Source organism: Leptosomus discolor, chromosome 12, assembly GCF_034619465.1.
Source record: "Leptosomus discolor isolate bLepDis1 chromosome 12, bLepDis1.hap2, whole genome shotgun sequence".
Classification (NCBI taxonomy): domain Eukaryota; kingdom Metazoa; phylum Chordata; class Aves; order Leptosomiformes; family Leptosomidae; genus Leptosomus; species Leptosomus discolor.
In genome coordinates, this window is record NC_141402.1 from 14578948 (window position 1) to 14604868 (window position 25921).

At 40.9% G+C, this 25921-nt stretch overlaps 1 protein-coding gene across 1 annotated transcript in view; it reads left to right on the forward strand.

Annotated features, from left to right (window-relative positions):
• The window catches only part of PTPN5 (protein tyrosine phosphatase non-receptor type 5), an 81144-nt gene that overhangs the window by 28842 nt on the left and 26381 nt on the right, over positions 1-25921 (forward strand). Inside the window, exons 4-6 of the mRNA XM_086472124.1 lie at positions 18329-18510; positions 19435-19554; positions 21381-21464. Of these exons, the coding sequence (XP_086328250.1) occupies positions 18349-18510; positions 19435-19554; positions 21381-21464 (366 nt within the window). The 5' untranslated portion in view covers positions 18329-18348. The remainder of the gene's footprint in view (positions 1-18328; positions 18511-19434; positions 19555-21380; positions 21465-25921) is intronic.

A 25921-nucleotide genomic window follows, 5' to 3' on the forward strand; every position in this document is an offset into this window, starting at 1 on the left:
CTGTGTGAAATCATAACAGAATCTATTTGCTGATACATCCATAGGTCTCTGTATCACTAAGTGGCTTTCTAGGTCACCATGGAGAGATTGCCATTCATCGTGTCACCTTAACTAGAAAACCGAAGCTGGCTGGTCTCTGGCAATGCTGACAGCTTGGTATTGGTGGAGTACGCATTTTCAGATTGTGAACTGCAACAAAGGTTTATCTTTAACTTCAAAAGGCTTAGGAGGCCACATCAACTGGATTAAGGCATACAGGTTTCTGTAGACAGAAGTTTGCAGTGGTGTGTGTTGTCATCTTCAACCTAGGAGCCCAAGTAAAAGATATACACAGGCTGATCTAGCACAGTGGTTTAGTGCAAAGCTCCAGCTTGTGATTTGAGTTCCCCCAGCAAGGTATTCTAACCACCATGCTGCTGGATCCTCAGCAGCTCTGAGTTTTTTCCTTGGTTTCCTCAAAAATGTACATCTGTGTTCCTCCAGATGCATACCACCCTGCCCCTTTCCCAAGTAAACACTGCATTTCCAGTTGCAGTGACAGAATGGTTTGGGTGGGGTTTTTTTTCCCAAACTGATGAGATGGAACTGCCTCTTGTTTGCTTGATAATGCTGTGCTGTGCTTGCAATTAAATGGAATGCACTTGAGTTCGGGCTGACATAATCATTTCACCACATGAATTTTTTTGGTTTTGTTTCAGTCTTTGGACCTTAATACAAGAATGTCACTTGGAAAGTTTAAAGATTTATCAAGAATCGTGAGCATATCTTGCCAGGACATTGAGGCATACTTAATATGGTATGACTCAGGAGTGCTAGCAGAAGTAGGCAGCTGTATTTCAAAGATGGATCACAGAGTTTGTTTTTTAAAACAGTTTCTGGCAGTCCCTAGGAAGATTTGGATCCTAAGTCTAAGGTGAAAGTACATTGTACTGGGTCTCCACTACATAGGCAGCAAAATAGTATCTCTGGGCTGTCACTGTCCTCCAGGGATTATTCAGGACTGTTCTGTCAGTCCTTCTTTCACCATTCACATTAGGACAGTCTTACCCTCATGTGCTCTTGCCTCTCTGTATGTAGCTCCTACGTTTTAAGCTTCATCTTCAACAAAAGGGGCTGTCACAGAAGATAAATCTGACCATGTGCTTTATCTGTGTTAGGGTGAGATCTGGGTGGCATCATCTTTCTATCTTTTTTCCCGGTTTCTGATGAAGGAAATGTGGGCATATGGACCTGAGGGGAGCAGCAGCAAACTCCAGTTTACAACCCTGTTCCAGATGGTCATAGGGGGCAAGAATCACGGTTGTGGTTTGTTCCTGCCTTGGTTAGATGTAGCAACCTATTCACACGCACCATGACAAAAAACAGGTGGGGCATGGTGGGATATTCACTGAAAATGACATGGCTTGGCATGGCATGTCTACCACTAAGGCCACGTTCCAGCCCTGTGGGAGCTGACAGAGCTGAGGGTTATATTAGGCCCTGGCTAGTGCTGTAGTACTTCCACACATGGGACTTCATTGGGTTTTGTGCAGGGACAGATACCATAAACATCACTGCAGTTCAAGACCTGGAATGCTGGGCTGTCCTCAGACTGCCCAGTTTGTAGTATTTGATGTTCTCACACCTTCACACAATTTTCGTAATTGTGAGTGACAAATAGACTTGCATTTGTGTTCTGTATTCACAGACACAATTAAAGGAAGCAAAAGCATCTAGTAGGCAGCAGTTTGAAAAGCATGCCAGTCTCATTTTCAAAGCAGCTGTGCACTATGGTGTTATGGTGTCACTGTTTTTCAGTGTGAAATAGACTCCATATTTTTAAGCCACTTTTGAAAATGGAACTTAGGCCCATATTTTGAAAAATAATTAAAGTTGTTTTAGCAGAAATAGGGTCCTATCTGGCTGGATTGAGGATTTTGAAAATTTCCCTAGACCTTTTGAAAATCTGGCCACTTGATGTCCTAGATTGTTTAGGGAGGAGGTACTCACCATCATGTTTCCCACTAGAAAAATTAATCAAATTCAGTGTCTGATTTCTGCAGCTTTGCCTTTGAAAATTTCCATGAGGAGCTCACAATGGCAATTGAGAAATGACAATCACAGAAAAATTTAACTAGATTTTTTTTTTTTCCCTGCTTCAGAATTTAGAGCAAGGTATTCCAGAGGAGAGGAAGGGAAGACTCTCTACCCTAACTCTGAGGTTACTTAATCCCCAAAAGGAAGGAAGTTTTCAGTGTACTGCACTTCTTACATATGCTGCCTTGTTTGATTTGAGCTACTGCCAAATGCTGTTTTTAGTCTCCACTCAGTCCTTCTGCCAGGCTTTCACACTCCTCCTCCTGTGGGCTTCTCTTCTATGGCCTTGTATTTATTTTTCTTCTTTCATCTCTTCTCTCATCAGATACACTCATTTCCATTATTCTCAAGAATACTCACATCTCCTTTTGTCACTTTTGTCAACTTTATCTTCTCCTTTCTCTGCTTGTTGCTGCTAGTCAATTGTCTAGCTTAACTGTCATCTTTCATGTTACCTGATGAGAGTGGTTTGTAGGACATGGTTTAAGGTTGTGGAAGAGACATTTGAGAGGTCAGAAATACCAAAGAGCCTGATTTCAGGCATGTGGGTTCCAAAACAGTGCAGTGTTTTCGATTTGGTACATTGTTACATACCAAGTTTTACGCATGCCTCGTGGTCATTGTTTGAGTTGGTGACTAGCTGATTGATTAATGGACAAACTAATCACATAATTACAGGCTGAAATAAGTTGAAAATCAGCCTGCTGAAAATGCTAGTAACTTTTGAGAACGGAATCTTGCTGACACGTGTGTTTCTACAACAGTCATATAAACTTATTTTAGCTGAAGGAAACCACCCTTTGGAAGTCTAATGTCTGTTGTCACAGAATCTCAAACCTCTTCTGCTTTTGGAAAGCATGCTTTCTAGACCTGTGCCTTACCAGTTTGCAGATTGAGGTTTCATGCTCTCCTTATGCCTGCTGGTGACATCTCTGTCACCATGGGAAAATGCAAGAAACCTCAATGAGAAAAGTATTTCAGTAAGGACAGCATTAAGGAGAGAGTGGGAGGGGAATACCATCCGCAAGAATTAGAGGTTTTAGTGATGGAATGTTTTCTTCATTGTATCATAATTCTCTCTCAGAAAAGAAAGTCTTGGGAACCTGAGACTTGCTTTATCTTTGTGCATCTTCTTATCTCTTTTTACCTACTTCTGATCTCTGATCTTTGTTAATCTGGATCTGCTCTGCATTTTCACAGGGAAAAGTTGTTGAAGGAATGAGGAAGCACTACAAGGACTGAGAAGTTAGCAAAGCTGATGGAGAGCAGGCATTGAGTCATGCTCAGCTGTCCAAAAGCAGTGAGGAGCAGTCACGCAACCCTGCTGCCTGAGAGAAGTTGTCAAAGTGGAGGTGATCATGGCATGGTCTCATCTAGTTGTTAGATTTCCTGCTACAATGTGTTGCACTAGGAAATCTGGTTGAAAGCAACCTGGGAGTTCCCCATGGCTTTTTCACCACAGAATGTGCGTTCCGGTTGAGATCTGACTATGTTGCGAAAAAGAGCCATATTCAAGCGTGTTATTGAAGAAAAGGACAGGAAGGGGAGTCTGTCTTGGTTAACCTTCCTTAGGAGCATTCAGAGGGAACCGAGGAGCTTAAGCTCTCAGACTTAGTGGAGAAAGGAGAGATTCTGGCACTCCATGAGAAGCGCTTTTGGGAGGAAAGAAGAGGAGTTGAGTAAATAGTGGCACGTTTGACTTTTTCAGGATTCATTTTAGCAACATCAGTTAATCTTCCTTTAGAAAAACTCAGTCAGCTATGGCTTAACTGTGGATATTTTCCATACTTACTTCCCAGCTTAAGGAACTGGCATTTTAATTTCATAAACAAATCTACCACCTTATTAGATTCATCCACCTGCTCATAGAAATGGAAACCCAGTAGACTTGAGTTTGTTCTCAGTGCTTTGTGCTTTGCCATCACAGCTTTCTGGTTGTCATTTAAGCTTTACGTAGTCTATTCTGTTCAGGTTTTGTGTTGCACTGTGTTCTGTATAATTTCATCCCTGAAATTGCGCCCACCACTATGATAATGTGCTAACACTGGGTTGTTAAAACTGTTCTTGCCATGGGATCTGCATGCCTCTTCACTGTAGTCTGTTTGGCTTCTTGAGTGCTGCACCCCATGCTGGGGTAGCAAGCTGCCTGGGTGTTACTGTATTGTGGTTCTTTGCACCTACCAAAGAGCATGAACGCTTATCAGGTGTCCTTAATAACATGAATCTGGCATTGCTTTATTTTCAGTTCAGCTGTTTAGCTAATAGAATGTGTTATTTAAAAGAAAAAAAGCAATTTCACCTGAAAGTAAATGGCCAAATGGAATTTTACTTAGTCCTGACAAAAGAGGCCATTTGCTGTTGATGATTGCCATCATGGCACGCTTTCAGTGAGAACAAACATACTAACCCCCTCCAATACACACAGGCCTTTTTTCCTAACAGATTTATTCATTAAGCATATGTTCAAAGACTACAGCTATTACCAATTTTAAATAGAACCATTTTTTCATTGCTTTTCATAGATACAATGCCACAGTGTTATGAAAAACCCATTAACGTTCCAGATTTAATTAACTAGTGTATTCTATTAAAACTCCGTTCTGCTCCAGCAGTTGTTTGACTGTATGTTGGAGTCTGACCTTCAAGTGACAGTCCAAAGTTGCTGCTTTGCAAAGTCTTTAGCAGTTTGAATGCCATTGTCTTCCCTATATGTATGTTAAAGAGGTCTCTTATTTCTGAGCCTAGAAATAGGAGGGGAGGTGGTTGGGCTGCAGGGCTTTGTCCCAACGTTCTTGCACAGGCAACATTCTTGCTGAAATAGGTAAGTTTCATCTGACCAATTTTGCAGGCTTTCAGGAACAGGGGTGGCACTCCTGAAAGACAGTAAATGCTTTCCATTTTGTATGTCTTCTATGGGAGACAAAGGTAAATACAGAAGGCTTTTTCAGAATAGATAATTTTTCTTTGTCATGTTTGTTCAGGGGCTCTCAAAATGACCCCTTTTAGCACCCTGTGTGCTCACTGGTACCGGCAGGTTCTGTGAGTGTCCTTTGCCAGGACACTGAAGAACCTGTGCTGTTTTCCATAGGGGAAAACGCTTGTGCAACAGCTCTTAGGTGAAGCTTCCTTTGTTCCTGAGGTTTTTCTGCATGCTACTGAAGTGCTCTCCCTATTGGATGCGTGTACAGATTTGGTGATGCTATGTCTTTTCAGTTGGTCATTCCAAAATCTGTAGAGATGAAAGGATGGACTATAATGTTATCTCTGAAAAATAGGACTTGATATTTCCTTGATTCATCTTTTGTCTTTTGTGTTTCCACTCAGCATATCTGAGTATAGATCACGGTGCTTCTGCCTGGGCTATGCATAAAACCGTAGCTTTTGTCCATTCTGCTTGTGATCTTCCCAGCATAATTAATGCTATCTTTAGGAAAAAGAACGAAGGGAGTGTGTTGCCCATAGTTGTCACTAGGAGTTGAGGGGTGCAAGGAAAAAATCTAGTAGAATCTGGCCCTTGTGGAGGAAGACAGAGGTGGGGTGGGTTTGGAAGCACTGCATTGGTCCTTAGAAGCTAAGAAAGATGTACAAGATTACTTAATGCAAGGTTAACTACTTCATATTGAAGTCAAGTGTATACCTCAGTGGGGGAAGAGACTTTGGTATGAGGCATTTGGCATCTCCTGTTAATGCAGATGAGGTGGTCTGGATAGCATAGCAGGAATATAGCTGTGTGGATGAAATCTTGCTTCCCATTGACTCATACTGTCACCCACACTTCATAAGGAACACACTATGGCAGGCAATTGACTACCTGTATTTCAAAATACATTATATACACAGCAGTGTTTCACCATGGAGACAGAACAGTGGGGCAACTAAGAGTCCACAAGAATATGTTTGGTGCCTTTGTGGTGACCTAAATTATAAATGTTACAGAATCATAGAACAGTTTCGGTTGGAAGAGACCTTCAAGATCATCGAGTCCAACCTTTATCCTAGCTCTATCAAGCTCTAAGATCAGGAGTTCCTGAAAAGGAAGAAATTATTTAATCAAGGCCTGAGAAAACAATGTTTTTGAATAGCCCCAATTTGTGCTGCATAGATGAGGTGGTAAAATTTTCATCCACAGAACAGGAGATGCTGTGAGGCCTTTTATACCCGTACCAGTGGGAGGTTTTAAGTGTACCTCCTTAGCAGCTGTGCCTCCCACAAACACAGTGTACCTGCCACCTGCTTCCATGTAACATCAAGTCCTCTCCAGAATGGTGTCGGTCTAAGGTATCAAAGAGCATTTCTGCACTGTTTGCTGGAGTACAGAATGAATATCCCTAGGCTAGCTGGTACCAAGCTGGCCCTGGAGCTAGAAGTAGAAATGCTAATGCGAGATCCAAAATGGTGTCTCCACAGAACTTTGCTTACCACCTTTGCAGACCTGCTGATTAATGTCAGCTCTTGTTGAGGTAACTCAGCATGAGGCTGTGTGGCATGAGGTACAGTCACCTCAGATTAAGCACAGCCTTGGGATGCATGCATCTGAGAGGTTTGTTTCTTTGGATTGTTTTGTAGAGTGAAACTTATGACTGCAGGCAAGTGGTGCAAAATCCTCCTGGAATAATTGCAAAGCTCATCATCAGCATGTGCTTTTTTTCATCTCACCTTCTCTGACATAGATCCGTAACAACTAGAGCATGTCTGCTTATCTATCTAGACAAAACATTGCTCTATGCATGTTCCCTCACTGGGAAGAGGATGAGAAGGCAAGCTGTTGTATTTTTTTTAGTTCACTACTTCAGGCTGTGTATCTATGTTGATGAGCACGGTATAGGAACCCATGTAGACTAGACACAAGTAAACAAAGTGGGCTGTTACCTTCTTCTGTGTACACTGTTCACTTTTTGTGCTGCTCTGTGATTAGCTAGGGAGGAGGAGAGATTAATGAGACCATTACACTTACCACGTTTTAATAATCTAAGCATGCCCCTGGCATGAAGGGACTGCAGTTACAGAGGTAGCAGAGCACTGAAATAGAAGCAATGACACCTAATTGTGCAGGCTTTGCATTTGGGCCCATAATGAAGTAGCCCTGGGTGGAAATAGCACTCTAGTACAGAGATAAAATTGAGTGTGGACATCTGTTTCTAGATGTCCAAGCCCTTGTCTATCTAAGTGCTTATTCTGGAGCCTAGGTTACAGTATCTGAATGATACCATGACTTTCTGAGGAAGCCAGGCGGTGCAAGCATAGCCTTTTCAAATGCATGAAAGAAAGTGAATTGCTTATACTTGGGATAGTACCCTTGAGGCATGTATCAGGTTTGTGGCTGAAGATGATTGTTAAGATGGATCTTGATATAATTTACTTTGCTCAGGAAAGAGAATGTCTTTGAAATAAATGTTGAATATGATAGTGGCTTTCCTAAATGCTTTTGCTGAAGGCTCCAGGGCATAAGATTTTAGTCACTTGGTAAAGAAGGCTATCCCCAAATGAATGACATCAAAATGTTCACATTTGAACCTGGCAGGAAGCCAGCACATCACCCATGTGCTTCAAGGTGTAAACCCTCTCATTCACCAGAGCAGAAAGCAGATTTAATACCTACAGGTCACCAGGCTAGTAAGTTACTGAAGAGAAATCAGAAATGTTATTAGAGTTAGAACTGTAGAAGTTACTCGTTTATGAGAAGAAATGTGGTTTTTTTCAAGCAATGCAAGTGTGCTATCACCAAATTAGGTGATATTGGAATGAATAGTAGATACTTTCAAAAGTATAAGAAACCAGAATTTGCTTGATTCTTTTAGTTGTCAGATTCACTCTCTTATCCCAGAGGCTATTTGACTGGTTTTAAATTATTGCTGCTATTTTTTATTATGCATTCAGTTACATTTAAGTATATCCTGTAGTTAAAGGCTAAAGGCACAAAAATTATAATTTGGGTTTGGGAGGGGAGAGAGTTGATTATCCTATTTCAGAGAGTTCAACCCTGTACATCTCAGTCTGCGTCGCTGTCCTGTTGACAGTTCTCCTTGGCGATCTTGTCTCTGCAACGCTGATGACTCATGAGCAGTCAAAGCCATGTGGAATTACAGAGCTGCTTTGTGGGTTTCCATTTTCAGTGTTAAAGGGAATTTGCAGGCTGGGAATAATTTGGGATAGCCAACTCCACTGAAAGTCAGCTTGCAGTCTGTTTACAAGAGCTCAAGGCACCTCCAAAATTATCACCAGGCACTTGAGAACTTTCACTGAAGAAAACAGCATAACAAAGAAATGTATTCTTTATTTAAAAAAAAAAAAAAAAAGAAGAAAATTGCATCTAATTGTTAAGTGGTAATCAGATGGACCCTCTGTATGGGGTGTAATAGGAAGTGAGGAAAGAGCCTTATGCAAAAAAAAACCCAACAAAAACGAAAGAAGCTTTGAATAGAGCCCTGATTGAAAGATGGCAAATGCTAATTATGTGTGGGTGTGATAGAAGTGAATATTCACTGCCTCTGCCTGCCAAGGGTCTACGTTCACATAAGATCTGTAATTTGACACCATATTTAATGTTTTAATTGTTTTGAAGCAAACACTGCTCTAGGGGCCTTAGCTGCTGTGAGAAATAGCATATCCTTTAACTTGACATGTTTTGCAGGAGAAAAGGAAGGACAGTGCTTAACAACATGTCTTGTGTTTAAGACCTGTAAGCATTAGTAGAGCCATGAAGAATAAACATCTTGTGTGTTTGATTTAGTAGTGGGAGTACAGTTTAGATGTGGACAAGGGCATAACTAATCTTGCATTGGAAATCAAGAGCAACTCCCCCGTTATTAGTAGAGACATGCAGTTTATAACGAGTATTGGAGGAGAATTGGACCCCAGCAGATGGTACAGTGGCTCTCATATACTTCCCATATGGTTGCTTTATTTGACAGCCTCTGACTTCTGACGGCTTCTAGTGGTTCATCTTTGCTGAACTGGGAGGCCTGTTGTTCTAGAGCAGAGAGCCTAATGGTTTTGTTTTCTTCTTGCTCCCATGTAAGTGAGGCTTACACCTGATTTAGAGTGGTGTCAGCCGGGTGTATTGTGAGCTGCTTTGCTCTTGCGACTGTTTCGTATCGACTAGATATTTGGAGAGATGATCAAATAGGTTACTTACTCTCTTACTAGGTGGGATAGGCATATTAAGCAGCTAATAGCACTGCGTAGGACTCCAGGTCTGGGAGGAGCAGTCTTGAGCATCTTGTTTCTTCCAGGAAGGAAGAAATGAGACTCAAATGAAGTTTCCCAGCTTCACCCTTCAGTGACACAAAGTCTTGGTGGCAGGCTGCATCCTTCCCTCTTCAGGGATGACTTCAAAGACCAGAGTCATGTCTTGTAAAATTGTGTTTTGCAAATTCTTTTGATTATTTGAAACAAAAAAAACCTATAGAGAGGGAAATTTGAGAATATTTTGAGTTTGGCTGTTCTCTTTCCCACATTTCTTTTCCCCTGCAGGTTTTTGTTTGGTTTTTTTTTTTTTTTTTTTTCATGGACTATTACTTGAGCAACTCGACAATGAGCCACTCTGTGAGGTGGGGAGTAGAAGTTGATATAAAAAGGCATATTAATGTGATGTCAATAAACTCTTCTGAGACTCAGTTTTGTCTTTGCACTTCAGGTCTGTAGAGCACAGGCACATTTTCAAGCAAACAGACTTGGACCAGAAGAATTACCGAGAAGCAAGGCTGGCCATTACCTAAGAACAGACTCTTTCTCACAGGGAAAAAGCGGCTTACTTTTTGAATTGCTAATTCTGCTTAATAAAACAAAATCCTCATGTAGTTCCTAACAAGCCCTCAGTTTTTCTACTGAATACTAACAGTAGCAGTAGATTAAGAATTAGTCTGAAAATTAACCACAGTTGTCCTGATTTAGTCTGAAAGCCAGTTTTAGAAGTGCTTTTCCAGATCATTGGTTTAATAAACTAGGAAGCTTCTGGGCATTGTCTTTTTTTCATGACCTATAAGCTGTACTGTCCAGAAATCTAATTACAGAGAAAATTACTACCTTGATAATTTAATTAAATGTATGTTTCTGTATGTATAGCCCAACCTAGGAGCAATCTGGACCCTCTATATGATAAACAGATATCCCACTACTGATAGCAGAGTCTCTTTTCTACATAAGAATTTAATAGGTAGTAGGAGATGATGGCTCCTGTTACACTTGGGTTTTATGGAAGCTGCAAGAAAATGGCTAAGATTTTTCTTTTCATCTTCTTGAATGATGGAAGTTGAAGCTGTGGTGGACGTTTCCACTGCAGCAACTCAGCTGAAGATGCCCTCAGGAACTGGAATCTATCCAGATGGTGTTGGCACTTATCATTGTGGCACTTGCCTGGGGCAGCCAGTCAGTTACTACACTGTACTTTGTTGGGTTGTTGAAAAAATCACACCAGCTTGAAAGCTCTTCTAAATCACAGAAAAGAGGGTAAACCTCAAGGCCTGGTCTGAAGCCTGAAATTTGCAGAACACATCAGCGAGCACATAACATCAGTGGCTGTTTGGGAACTGGATGAGGTTTGCAACTTGTTCGCTGGCCAGTCTCCTCTTTTTGAAGAAGAGGGAGAGGTAGTTTGTCTTGCAGTCTGATATTTCTGTTCCCCATTCCTCTCTAGCAGCTTGCAGGCTTGCTTTTAGATGTGACCCTGCAGTATCATAATAATGGTCCTGAGTGAACATGAACATTTTTTTCTGACTTCACCTCTTTTTTTCTCCTCCCACCCATCCCAGATGAAGTGGCAGGTGGACTGAGTGGGAGCAGTGTGAAAATGAATGCGGAGAAAATGTATGACTCAGCAGTTCAGCAGGGAGCTGCTGAGTGGAAAGGCAACTATTCTTCTTGCACACTCTGGCATCAGATTCCCGTTCCCTCAGAGATGAGAATAGGCCATTTATGGATGGAGCTGTGCAGCCCACCATCAGGGAGAAGGGGCTACATACCCTTTTCAGCAGAACTTATTTCAAGTAGAGAGGAAAGTTTCTTCTCCAAGTTTGTTAAAAATGTTGCCAGTGAAAGAAGTGTTGGACTAGAAATATGTAGACCTCAGTTTGCTGCTTGGCTTGCTCACAGATTTTCTGCATGACCCTCCTCCTCGCTTGCTTTCTCTCTTGATGCGTCTTTCCATTTTGGTAATCAGAGTTTGGCTTAAGCAGCAGCCAGATTCTACCAGCTGAGCTTGAAAAGTGCAAGTCTCCAGTGCTTTTCCTGGCTAGGAGGTGACACCCGTTTCCCTGTCTGCACTGTTTTAAGAACTCCACAGAGAACTTTTGATTTTCTCAGAATGAGGCTGCTGGCCTTAAGCATGCTAGCTGCCACTCATGGACAAGCAAGTGCAAAGGAAAATTACTGATTTTTGTGGGTTGTCCTCTGTCACACAAAGGTAAATTAACCTTTTTCTCACTCAGTATTAGGAAGGGGCCGTTGCAGTGTCTTTCTAAGCAGTTTTGTAATGATGCAAGAAGTTGGGGTATTTTATTATCAGTTTCTGTGTTTTTCTTTCAGAAGGGATGACTGAAGCAGATTTTTCTTTATAGAGTAAGCAACAGCAGGTAGACATTTTGTATCGGGGGTCCTGCTTACTAAAATCTCAGTTTTAAAGCTGTAATGTGCATTTTTGCCACCAGATTTTCCAGACTTTGATCTTTCAGATAAGCTTTTTCCCTTTTGGCTGATGTAGATAACATTAAAAAAACCCACCACCACCACCACCACCAAAAAACCCACCACCACCACCACCAACAAAAAACCCACCACCACCAACAAAAAACCCACCACCACCACCAACAACAACAAAACCACCACCACCAACAACAACAAAAAAACACCACCACCAACAACAACAAAAAAACCACCACCACCACCACCAACAAAAAAACCACCACCACCACCAACAACAAAAAAACCACCACCACCAACAACAACAAAAAAACCACCACCAACAACAACAACAAAAAAACCACCACCACCACCAACAACAAAAAAACCACCACCACCAACAACAACAAAAAAACCACCACCACCAACAACAACAAAAAACCACCACCACCACCAACAACAAAAAAAAAACCAACCACCACCACCAACAACAAAAAAACCACCACCAACAACAACGAAACAACAACAACACAACCCAACACTCCAACATCACCCCACCTGCCCCCGCCCAAAATGCGTGGGGTGGTGTTCTCTTGAATCCTCAGAGAGTCTGGAACAGTGTCTGCAGTTACAGTTTGCAGTCCTACAAAGGACCACTGGATGAATCTAACTTCCAGTTAGAGACCAAAGTGATTTTACAATTGCTTTGGTGCCTTGCAGTATTTAATGGTAAACTTAGTGGGGATATGTGGATTTCTTTGGCTTGTTGCTACGGTTTGGATTAAGCTGCCTGGTATCTTACGAAGGTTTTGCATTACAAACGCAAGATCTACCAACCACAAGTTCTTGGCAGCTAAAACTTGGAATTTTGCCAGAGTGATATTGGAAGTAAGGAGGCAATTACATTGTTGTAAATCCCTTCTATCTCCAGTCAGGCAGTAGTAGGTAGCTTAATGGTCCGTTTGGGAATTTTTTTCTTTGCATCTCTTAATCTGAATACTTCTAGGGACTGGATTCTCTCCTCCCAATCAGTATTTCATTCAGCCATTTGGAAAAGGTAAATGTATCAAACTCTTGTAAGCAGAGCAGGTCAGGGATCAAGTAGAATAGAAGTAGGCAATACTATATCATGACTGGGAAGGTAAAAAAAAATAATTAATAATGGAGGAGCCAGAGAGAGAGACATGCATTCTTAGGATTACCGTGAGTGTTGGAAATGGCATTCCCAGCTTTCAACACAGCTCATTAGATATTGAGTGTAATTTTTAACATAACTTGTCAGATGAATTAGGCGTGCAGAGGGCATCAAGAAAAAATAGACTTTCCTAGGTGTTGAATTGTACCCATCTGTAAATAGTAATGATTCCATTCTTTGATTAGATGAGCTGTCTTTTTACCCTCCAGCACAAGCTACCTCTCATTCGTGTGCATTCTGAGGCAACTCATTCAGCTTTGATGTGTCTTGCCAGCCTCTGGACTTGCCTGCAACCACTGTGTCCTATGACCTGCAGATCTAACAAGATCTTGACCAGATATGTGAAGTACAATGCTGGGGCTATGTTCTGCATGTGAGTTTTAGGTGCATGTGAAAATAAGCAATTGATTTGTGGACCCATATCAGTAGTGTACAGTCATCTACTGTTGTCTAATCAATAGCAGGTCTCCTTAGCGGTTAGATGGAAATCTGAGACAGTGATTTCAGTAGGCAGTTGCACTTTGATACCTGAAGCTCTAGAGGCTATACGTGGATTTAAGACTCTGGTGTGAAGTGTTAGTAATCTTGATGTATGTGAAGTATTGCTAACATGTTCATACTTTGAAATGCTTCCACACTGTGGCCCCTTTCTGTAGAGTAAATTCTTGCTATGCACAACCATTGTGAAAATATGGACAGGTTCAGAGGGATATGGATCTCCACATACGTGAAACAAATATGGGACAATACAGCTGAGCTGCTGTGGTGTCTTGACTGCTGCAGCTTGAGAGTTGGCAGAACAGGTGAGGCCCATTCTTCCCTCTTGTCTTGTGTGTCTGGTAGGTAGTTGCACAGGGCTTGGGGATTCCACCACGAATGAAGGAGAAGCAGCCACCATTAACAAAACTTGTATTTCCTAGTGAAAAGGCATTACCACCCAATCCCCCAGAAGCAGAATTCCCACAGGCACAGTGTGATGGATGTGAGTAGAAGTCTAATAACTCTGTGCACTGTATTTTCATTGCTGGGGTACATTTTATTTCTATTGTAAAAATCCTTTTGGTAAGGAACAAGTCTATTTTGTCTCAAAAATACATCATTAAATTGAGTCTACCAATGGAGCTGTGCCAATTCCTTGAACATTAGTACCCATGCACAAGAAAGGACGTGAGTTTCTTTTAAAGTGCTAACTTCATTAGGAAATACAGCCAGGATACGTGGTCCTGGGGAGTAATTTGTTTTGTTTTGTTTTTCTCTGAAGGCAGTAAGTATGAATCAGTTGAGTTACAGAGCTGTGGTTGCCTCACCCACAGCAGCATTAGATTGGATCATGGCATATTTGTTACTGCAAGGCATTGTTGACTTACTTATCATTACTACAGTGTCTTTTAGTGTTTCAGTTAAGTCTCTTACTCCAAGTACATGTTCTTCTGAGAGCATCTGTAAGTATTGTTCCATTTTTCTGCCTTTTATGTGAAGTCAGAAAGAGATGGAGGCGTAGGGGTTTTAAAATGGACATTGCCTGAGTTACAGAAGCCAGCTGTTACCTTTTGAGTGGACAGAGATGTTTCCCTGTATAGATTATTCTGTAGCGAAGGGTTGTGCCTTTTATTTTTGGCAGCTTGTACTGATGGCTATGTTTAAGGAAAGTACAGGATGAAAGGATCACTGGCTTGATCCAGAAAGTTCCTTTCCCTGAACAGCAAGCATGAGGTTAAGTTTATGGTGCGGTTTTGAAATTTCAAGTAGCTTTAACAAGCCATATGGCTGCTACAGATGTCAGTGACTTTTTAATTCTTCTGCCAAAGGGTGTTTTCTAGCAAGCATAGTCTTGCGTCAAAGCAGAAATACTCATGGAACTTGAATCCCAATCTCCATGATGCAGGAATTCAGGAGGATATCACATGGATGTTAGATTTCACTGTCAGTCAATTCACTAGCAGAGGAGAGGCTTAATTCACTCCTGATGTAGTCATCCATGTTAGTTGTCTCCAGACCTTCACACTGATCTTGACACAAGAGATCTTTACTGATTTCTCTCTCATTTATTATCTAATCTATGCACTAAAAGAATCCAGGGCCCATTAGGGTAAGTAATGTAGGAATATAGGATTGCAAGATGAAGTATGAATGGTAACTGAAGTATTGTTTAAAGCTGACATAGTTAAATCAATACAGAACCCTAGGTGGGCATCGTGATGTTTGTTAAAATCTAATCTTTTGTGATTTGGAGTAGCAAATTTTTGAGTGGACTTTAATTAATCCAAGGCACTTTCTTTGTATATCCAAGACATGAATCTTAATCTCTAAATTTATACTTATGAATTCAGACAGTTCTCCATGATTTTAGTTCTTTACTGTATTAGTGAAAACACCTGTTGATAACTATCAATTCAGCAGAGCTGGAATCCTGGGCTCCTAGGTCCATAGACCAGATCTCTACCTTATGCAGTGAAAATACTTGAAAGTAGTAGTCTATTGTCCTCCATATAGGGCAGTTATAAGAAGGAGAATGTGACTCCTACAGTTGTACAGCTGTTGCTAGACAACACTGGGATGCTGGGAATTGGGCTTTGGGCTGTGGAGAGGCATAGATCCCCATGGTTACAGACACAGAGCGGTCCTCTAACTTTGACGTCTTTGTTCCAGAAGGCATGTGGTTAAGTGGCTTTCACATCATCGTATTAGAGTCAGGCTTCTGTTTCCAACCTGGACAGAAGTGATGTAAAATCTCAGGTTGTTACAGACACGAAACTAAGAAATTTGTTCACCTGCTGCTTAAGGCAGGTGAATGAGCTCTTGGTCAGTTAAAAAAAAAAAAAAAAAGTATTTTGAAATATGAAATAGTATGACTTACAAAAAATAGTTGAAAGCTGAGCTTGAAATCTGCATTCCCTGGCTCCTTGTTCTGGTTGTCTTCCCAAAGATGTTTTGATTCTGCTCTGTGTGTATTTTATCTTGAGCTTTGGGAAGGAGTATCCGAGAAAGAAAGTCATTAGGATTTGGAAAAAAAATAAATAGGTTCATTAGCCATTCTTGGGGACAGAGGTGCTTTATTTAATGCAGATAAAGGAAAAGTAGAACTTAAAACATGCTTAGTGAAAATGGAAGTTTAGAGACTTTAGGAACAAGCCATAATAAACTAGATGAAAATAGATATTTTTGAAGGTGTGTATATCAGCCACAGATGCATGTCTTTTTGCATGGATGACAAAAATAACTTCTGACATCAAGATTCTGTCCCTGCTGAATTTCAAATTCCTGTTTGAAAACACAGAGCATAAACGTGCCACAAAAATAGCAGGAAAAATTTGGCAATCATTAACAAGGGGTTTTCCTTCAATTCTTGGCCAAAACCAGTGAGACAAGAAGCGGTTTGGAAGCTTGCAAATTTTCAACTTTGTTTTAGCATGTTATAGAAAATGAAAATAAGGGTCAGCACTGAAAATATTTAGGCAGTCTTAACTGTGGCCGCTTAATGTGGCTGCTGTGTTGTCCTCTTGGAGAACTTTGAGTCCAGCTGTGTAGAGCACGATACCAGCAATCAGGTGTTAAGCATATGGTCAGTGTCCCTGTACACCAAGGACTGTATCTGGGCTCTGTGTGTTTCTTGGGGGGATTGTCATGGACTATAGGTTACTGGCTGTAGCCTGAAGGGGACAGAGAGGTAGAGCTCACGTGATCTCTTGAGCTATATTCCAGAAACTGTCAGCTTTCCTTTTAAAAGTGCTATTTTCAAGCAGTTGTCTTCTGGCATTAAAGACATAGATGAAAGTGAAGGAAGTTTTACTACTGTAAGAAATACAGGCTGGGATTGCTGACATTTCTGATTTTAACTCTTTAGTTCCGTTTTTTTTCCCCATGTTTTATTTAGCTGTATTTAATATGAAATTTTTATAGTGTTCATGCAAATTACTGTACTGAGTCCTTCCTGGCAAATAGTTAATTTCAGCATATACCTATGGTATGGCATACACGGGTGTATGTCTGTCTAGGTGTACATTCTCTATGCTTCCTGAGAAATACCTGTGTAAAGACAAGTAAAATAGCTACATCTAACTGGTTAATACCCAGTATACCCTGCTGAGGCCACTACCCATCATAAACTCACTGGAGATAATTTTGGAAATGAGAAACCAGTAACCTGAGCTCCTGGGGAAGTACCTGGTAGTACCTTGCAGGTGCTCCTTCTTTTGTGTATGTGTCTCCCAGTTCTTACACAATAATGACCCGTTTGTGGCTGGCAGCTGTGGGGAATCGAGGACCTTGTAGAGGAAGCCATCAGCGTTTCCCAAACACCGTGTTCTGTGGTGCAGGGATGGATGTGCTGAGGTCTGTTTCAGTGAGGGGAGGGAGAACAATCACAGAGTGGGAGTAAACATCTCATGTTCCTGTCCACACTCACAGTTTTGTGTTTTAGAAATCAAAATGGGATATTTTCGTGAATCCTTACAGTACCGATGGCCAGACCCTTAGCTGATACATGGATCCTATGTTTCATTTGCCTAATTAGAGCTGTGGCTAGTTTATGGATACTTATCTGGCTTAGAGTTGCTGTGGCGAGACATTTAGAAAAAAGTCTGTTGAGAGGAATATTTTGTAGAAACCTGACTTCAACAAACCATGGAAGGGCCGATGATGGCTTAGGCTTAAGTCTACAGTGTTGTACACAGGGCAGCCTCGGGGCTTCCCTCATGTAGGAAGATGTAAATCAGTAGTACTTACATCAAAAGGGTCTGATCTTTCACTCCTTTTACATGTAAGTTAATTTGTCTACACAGACTGCATTCAATATACTGTTACTGAGGGACTAGCCACTCCAGCACATTTCCGCTGAATGGAATAGCATTACAACATTATTAAGCAGCTCTTGAGTATGAATTCATCCAAGAAGTAGGTTATTAGAATAAAGTTTATTTTATTAGTGCCTTAGGACACTCAGCCAAAACCCAGTGCCCTTGAACCCTATTCAGACATGTAAAATGAAACAGTCTCTACCTCAGAAATTTATAATCAAATTAAAGAAGCAGAGAAGTAAGGAGAAATAGAGAAATTGAGGCAGGGAGGGACAAAATGGGTTCTCTGCCACCATGTAGCCAGGAAGTGTGGAGCTAGGAAATAACGCAGATGGTTCCTTTTAAAAAGTAAAAACGAAAAGGTGCAGTGATGTAAATGAGAATTTATTAACAACAAAGCCCAGAATCTGCACCTCCGGAAAGAAAGGGAAAATAATTTATCCACCCACACTCACTTTTTTCTGACGAAGGCAGGTGAATACAGCTGCACTAATAGAGTGTGACGCTCGCAATCCTGAGCTGTGCTTACTGATGCAGAACTGAGAGGTAACCATCGTCTCTAGGAAAACAATAGCCCTTGCAGCCTCTGCAGTGGCTGCAGGGTTATGTACTATTCATTCCCTGCACATGTCATTTTCACGTGAAGGTCTTTGCAATCCAGCTGTTATGGAGTCAATGGATGAAGCTGAAGGACAACAAGGACAGCTGAACAGGAAGGAGCAGTCCCTGAAAACCTCGCAAAAAACAACACCGCTTGGTTGGGCTGCCTGGTGGAATGGATTAATGCCTGGAGACAGCATGTATCTGTTTGTCCTCTCGCAGATACTGGTAAGGCAGTTTGTCACCACTTTGAAATGCTGGGACCCTTCATTTAAGCTTTGTTTGCTTGGGAGGTTACCTCCTCATTCATTGTAGATGTAGCAATGGACATAGCTGCAGTCCTCTCATTTCTGCAGCCCCCTCTCACAGCCCCTGCCTTTTGATGTCCCAGACTCCCATTCTGTTCCCTGTCTCTGCAAAGGCCGCCTTTGCCAAATGGCCCACCTCCCAACAAATCCATTTTCTGTAGCTGATATGTATGGGGGTAGATAACCATCTTGTTAAAAAGTGTATTGGGAGATGTGTTTAACTTTAAAGTTGCAGTGTGCCTTTCATGGTTGGGGATGAGGGTGTACCGCTCTGTGAGGGCATTAAATATAGCATCGTTGCTTTTGTGGGTTTATGTTAACTGTGGTGTGTGTGGCAACCCTAAGTGGTTCAAATTAAATGTTTCAACATGTGTATGTTTGTGTGTGTGTGTGTATTTATAGGGATGCCTGTGTGAATATGGCTGTTTGTGAGAGCTTTGCATAGTATGAGATAGGCCTTAGTAGTCTTTTAATAACATACAAAGTGCATTGAATTACCAGTTTTGATCTAAAAGTAATAATGCTGAAAGTTCAGAAGTCAGAGGAATCTGTTGCTCTTTGAATGGACTGGCTACCATGGGCAGTCCTTTTGCTAGTGTAGACCAGAGTAAGCTTGCTTAACTCCATGATACTCACCTAGTTAATGGCAGCTGAGCATTTTAGCCTTCAGCCTTTTTATTCTTGTTAAGCCACAGCCTAGAAAATACCTGACTTCTTAAAGCAAAAATGATGATCAACATGAAATCAATGAGAACTAAATTAGTTAATTATGCAGTCTTGAAATGAAAATTAATGTTTGTATAATGAGAGATGCTCATTATGTATTTTCTGATTGATTGCACAGCTTCTCTGCATGATGCTGTGGTACAGCACTTATGGGACCATCCCAGCAGCTCAGAATGCCTTTGACCTGCTGTCTTACTTGCTTACCCCATTTAAACAATTTTTGTCAGATCAAGGGGAGGTAAGTCACTCTACTACTCTCTGATTATATAGTTGATGTCAGTAGCCTTGGGTAGTGTTTCTAATATCTTTTCTGATTAAAAGCATAATACACAGGTACTTCATATAATATAGTGACTGCTGCATGGTGTGTGTGCCTTGAAACTGTGAAAAGAGTTTTCTGAAAACAGATCCGTATTTTATCTTCAAGATATAGAGCTGAAGTTTTGGCTATGGTGTTACCTCAGCACAGCAGATTTTTCACAAGGTGCAAATGATTGCAAATGAAACAAAGCAATAAGAAATGAGCCCGCTAAGGTTTAGTCCACAGTGAAAGGAGAGCTGGAACTTAATTTATTAGGATGGATACAAGCTTAAATTCTGGAACAATGGATCAACCCACATAAAGGGTGCAAATCACAGGATACTCAGTTACAAAATTCTATTTTTGTTGAGTGTTTAGAGCCTATCTATGTGCAGTAAAAGAATTTCAGGTGTACTAGGTGTACATTCAATTGTATCTACAAGCACCCCAGTAAAATTGCTTAGCTTCTCACCATGACATAATGACACGTGTACCAGTATGATTCATCTAATAAATTACTGGAATAATTATACCCAGTACAGATTTCTCTAGAGTGGACAGAACCTTAATTAAAAGCTAAGCAGCTACTTTAAAAAAATCAGGTGAGATATATTTGTAATCAGAATGTTTAGATTCCTTGTACATAATCTTTGCAGCAGAGGCTATGCGGTACAAGTGCTTCTTGTGGCTGAAGTACAGTAGAGACTGTTTTCTGTGTTCTCTTAACAATGTTTTAGCTGCATGTTACCTGCTCTTTTGTTTGTTTGAAAGAAGCACTTTTTCTTTGCCCTTTCTTAGCTGGATTAATTATGCACGATCAGAGCTCTTCAGAGAGTATTGCCTGTATCTTATTTGCAGTGGGTCAATCATTTACAAATTGTTCCTTAGAGAAAATCCCCGATTTGTAGGATTTTGTCTTAAAGTAAGTGTTCGGTGTGGAGGAAACTTATTCTTAGAATGCACCCCAAGTATGACTCTGTGCAGATGTTCCTGTGTATCTTTGAGGACTGTTTATGTAGCGCTATTTACCATGCAAATTTAGGCTTGAAAACAGTAAAGGCAAAGAAATATTCAGATGTTAAAATAAGCAAATGAAAGCTTTTAACTCTGAAGTTCTCTTCAGCTTTACTAGTGGGTCAGAAACAGAGTAAAATTCCTTGCCCACCAAAGTCCAATAGAATTGAATTTTGCACCTACTACTGAGATTAGGCTGAACGCTAAACTACTTAAATATGACTAACATGTCAGAGTGAATTTTGCTGCCAGTGATGTGAATAAGCCTGATAGTATTTCAGAGAATGTATAGAAAACATAGAAAAGTCCTCTGTGGCTGGGTTTTATGTAAGGACCCACAGTCAGGGGAACAGTACTAAACTTTCTTCAAAGACTTCTGCCACAGTATAAAATTGTGTTGACTGTGGCAATGAAAGATTGGTCCAGGCTGCAAAATTGAATTGTGGATTCAGATCTCAATTTTGGCAATGCATGAGGGTAGGAAGCAGATTTCCTGTTTGCCTTCACAGTGAAATCTGGGGTTTAGACCTTCTGAGATGCTGGGGCTTAGAGATGGTTTCAATTTCAGTCTTCTCCAAAGCCTGGCATTTTTTCCTGTTGTTGGCTTTTCTACAGATGAGAGTATAGTATGACTAAATCTGCCTGGGAAATCCAAGAATGAATACACAGTTTGCCAAGAACATGCATGCAGCTGCTATACTGTGGCCCTAAACAATTTATGAATCATTGTCAATTCTGTTGTTTCACAGGACCTGACTAGAATCGGGAGCGTTGTGGTATCGTACATCCTGCTGTCTTTAGCTTCTCTAGGACTGTTATTTGTAGGATCTCTGGTAAGTTCTGGTACTGTGCAAACTATATTCATGTCCTTTTTCATTGAGTTTTGTTAAGATATCTGATTTACCCGAAGTCGTTGATGTTATGCCCATTGATTGTAAAGCTATTTCTATATAATACTCTGCTTATGTAGAGGAATCATGCCTACATTTATCCTTACTCAATTTCTTGATGGATTGTGGAGTACACTGATGGTTTTTATTCTTTCCATCCACAGATGGGCAAACTCTTTTCACTTAAATAGAAGGGATGAGGTCCAGGAACAGGACCATCTAATACTGCTGCCTTACAAATTGCCTGCAGAGCATCCATTGACTTAAGTGGCAGAAAGAGCTGTTCCAGAGCACCTGTGTACTTGCGAATGCAATGCCCTTGTAGATGTAGGCCAAGGCCCCAGCTGCAGAAAAAGATGAGTGGCACGGCTACAATTAGTCTAGGTAGCTGTCAGCTGTTTCGGAGCAGGAGGGGAATGTATTGTGTTTCTCTGTTGATTATGTACCTGGCACAAAGTTGTGTGGTAGGTGGGAAAGCTATGGAGAATTCTTTCTTTTTAGGGAGCTCTAATTGAACATAGGTTTTCATACCCCTTTATACTGTTCTGTTCTCTTAGAGTGGGAATGCAGTTACTGAACATGCAGGTGGAACATCACCTCCTCTCCTTACAGCAGTGCACCTTCAGGTAGCTTAGGAAGCTCAAGTTGTACTATGTACGTGCCGTTTGAGTAATGCACATAAAAGGAAGTATATCATAGAATCATGGGACTGTTGGTGGGAAGGGACCTCTAGAGACTGCTAGTCTAACATCCTGCTTGAAGCAAGGCTGTTGGAAACACGTGATAAGGTCAGACATACATTTTTCTATGTGGGTTTTGAAAAAGTCCAGGGAAGGAGATGTATCATCTCTCTGGGTACCTGTGCCATGACTGCATGGCACTCTTGGGGAAGAATTTTTTCCTAATGTCTGATATGAATTTCCCAAAGCTGAATGTCCAAGCTGAATTTCTGCAGCTTGTGACCATTGTCCCTTATGGTATCAGCTGCCACTACCAAGAAGAGTCTGGCTGCATCATCTCTGGAGCTTCCATTCAAGTAGTTGCAGGCTGCTGTTGGATCACCCCAGCCTCCTGTTTGCCAGGCTGAACAAGCCCAGTTCCCTCTACCTCTTTTAAAGGTGATGTGCTGCAGACCCCTGACCTCCTTCATGGCCTTCCACTGGACCCACTCCAGTTTGTCCATATCTGTCTTAAACTGAAGGGCCTAAAACTGGACCCAGTACTCAAGGTGCAGCTGCATCAGTGCCAAGGAGAGGGGAATACCTCCTTTAATTTGCTGGCCACACTCCCTGGTAGGAAGTTTGTCACATTATAGACCATGGTTAAGTTCAGTCAGAGGCAGACGGTGGCAAAATCTTCTGTTCAATGTGTCGGGTGAATGTACGTTTTAAAACCATTCACAAGGCAAAGTAATTAATGTTAATGCCTCCGTTATTGTGATCATTGATGTAGGCAAGGAAGTTGGCTGGGTTTATGCGATTTTCTGCTTTTTTGATGCTGATGTTCCTTATTGGGTTGAATATTGTCCTCAAAAAAATAAACTTCTGGTGATTTTTTTTTTTTTTTTAACTGCAAATATTAAAGGACAAAAATGAAACATCTAAGAATTGTGATGAACTATGTGAATTCCAGGTAATTTTGCAGCAAAACATTCTTCTGAGCTGGAAATCAGAATAGCAGGGGTGTGATTTTTCTACATACCCAGCCTATCTCTTGGTGGATGGAAACATCTTATTGCTGACCCACTCTTAGCACAGAAAGTAACTTTAAATGAAAGCTCTCCCTGCCCCAAAATTCTGATCTCGGTTTGAACCGCTTTGCATATGTAGTAACTCCTTGCAAGTGAATGCTTATAACAGCGTAGATGAGCGCAGACTTGGCCTGTTTTTGAGTGCTGGTTGAAACCATTGTACAGAAAATGGTTTTATAACAGTTTCCATGTAGTTTTGCTCTGTTTTGTGTCCCTGTGGTCTGTGCTAACAGTCTTCTAGCTAGAGTGGAGGCTCAAATGTCACTGTGTGACAGCCTGTTCTCTGTACAAGTCACAGAGCATCAAAGTATAAGAAACATCCTGTGAGTTCAGAGCAGTGGTCCACCTTGCCCAGTGTGTTTTCTCTTAACAGTGGCATTAGGAAGGAGAGGCTGTTTGGAGAGAGCATAAGAGCCTTGTCCCTTCCTACCTACCTGTACCTTACTCTCCGACATCTCAGATCACGCCATGTGGCAATTTGAAAACATCTGCTTCTACCAGTATTTAGGGAATAAGGTATAAAATAGTCATTAGCAGAACATAGAAAGTAATGTAGTGATGGAGCTAAGCAGTGTTTCTAGAATCCTGGCCTGGTGGACAGCAGATAGGTGCATGAGGACAGTTTTCTTTACTTTCCCTCTGTCTCAGCTGAGTGTTCTCGGGGGTTTTTTCCTCCTTTTTTTTTTTTTTTTTTGATGGGTTTTAAGTGATGTGCTGCCTAAAAGGGACCTTGAAAGGGTCTTTTACATGGAGGAGTGCCTTTATGATGAAATCTTTTTTTCCCAAATGTACCCTTTTCTATTTATAGATGGACCTGGTACATCAGTCCCAAACTGATGTATATGTATATGCTAGGTGGCATACCAGTGAAAAGCAGCTTATGCTTTTTTTTTTTTTTCATTTGGCAACTGTGGTGACTTACAGTGATGCTTTAGTAGTTCCCTGGGGAAGGGAGAAAATGTACCTGTTTATATAGGTACTTTGTTGCTTTAATGTAGAGCATTAACTGTTGGGCCATGTAACAAGGCTGAGAAATGGTAGTCAAGCGTATTCTCTGAAGTGATACCAAGAGAATGGAGGCCCTGTCTGATCTGTGCACATGCTAAAGTCCAGCTCATTCCTGTATTGGGGAATTTGTGACTCTAAATACATGTAGAGCAGGTTTTTCAGGAGTGCAGACCTCAAGTTAATCTTTGAAGCACTTTTCTGAGAATACCCAGGTACCAGAATGCGTTGGGGGGGGTTAACAGTCACAGAGAAAATAAAAGGCTGGATAGAGTGTTTGAGGTTTGTATTAGTAATGCTGTCTGTTTTCTGTCCTGTATAATGGTGTGTTAAGACCCAGGAAACTGCAGAGAACCAGCATTGAGCTCTGTAGTCCTCCTAAACAGGTTTTCAGAGCTGACTATTTTTCCATTATTTAGTTTAACCCCATCGCTTTTAAGTATAACTTAATTTCTTCCAGTGTCTTGGAAGACTTATTTACCACACACTTCTCAACATAAAGAAAAGTGACTTGGTTTCTAGGGTGAACTTTTTGTTCCTTTGGATTTACAGTGTGTTAAATCATCAGTAAAATGATTCCTTTGTCACCATACCAGCTCTGAAATCTGTAACATATAGTTGGTACCTAGACCATACACTTGGCCCTAACCACAAGTGTTGTTTTTAGTAACAGCAACACCCTCCAGCAGTACAAAGTTGTTGAGCGGGTACTTTACAGTGCAAACTGCTCAGCTATTACAATCTTGCAGTATGTGAAAGAACCGTGGCTAGTACTGTGGGACTGCCAAGCTCTAGAATTCATCTTGGGGAATGAAAATAGAATCAGGTTTTCAAGCTTCTGGCTTGTCATCTAAGAGGCCAAGCATGCAGGAAAGACTCAGTTCAGACTTGGCCCCAGATTTGTGTAAAATAAAAGTCTAGTTATCATGCTCCTATGTTTGCATTTGTAATTACTGTGTGCTCTGATTAATTGAAACAAAAAACAAAAAAAAACCCAACACGTTTGTTTGAAGTAACTGCCAAATGAATACTGCTGCTTTATGAGAGTCTAACGTTTGCTAAAGCTGACTATGGACAGAAATTAAAACTTGTTTCACTTCCTTTCATTCTTTAGGCTCAGAGAAATGAGAGTACATGAAGACACACAGAGGCACAAGTGTATTGTTGTTTCAAATCCTATAGAAGCTAATGTGCTTTAGTAGCCTAGGAAGAGAAATTTGACCTTTTTTAATGGCACGCTTTCTAAATTCAACTGCCTATTTAAAAGCCGTATAAGAAAAGGATGGAAGAGGCTTTACTTTGGAAAATAAGACCTGTTCGTAGTCTTGAAATGATGCATGACAGTACAATATAGATTCTATAACATTTAGCCTGAGTGATACTACTCCTAGTTCACTGCTAGAGGGATGAAGTTGGCCTAAGGTTCCAGATCCTGGAATTCAGAGGTGGTCTTGACATTAAGAGGCCTGTGTGGAGGATTAAATGGTCTACTGATACAATCTCTGAATCATCTAGTCTGCCACAGCATCCATGCCAACTAATATGATACAGTAGCTTTTTTAGATTAATGCCATTTCAAACCTTTCATTAATTTATATTATAAACTTTAATATTACATTTATGTCCTAGAGCTTCACAAGATTTA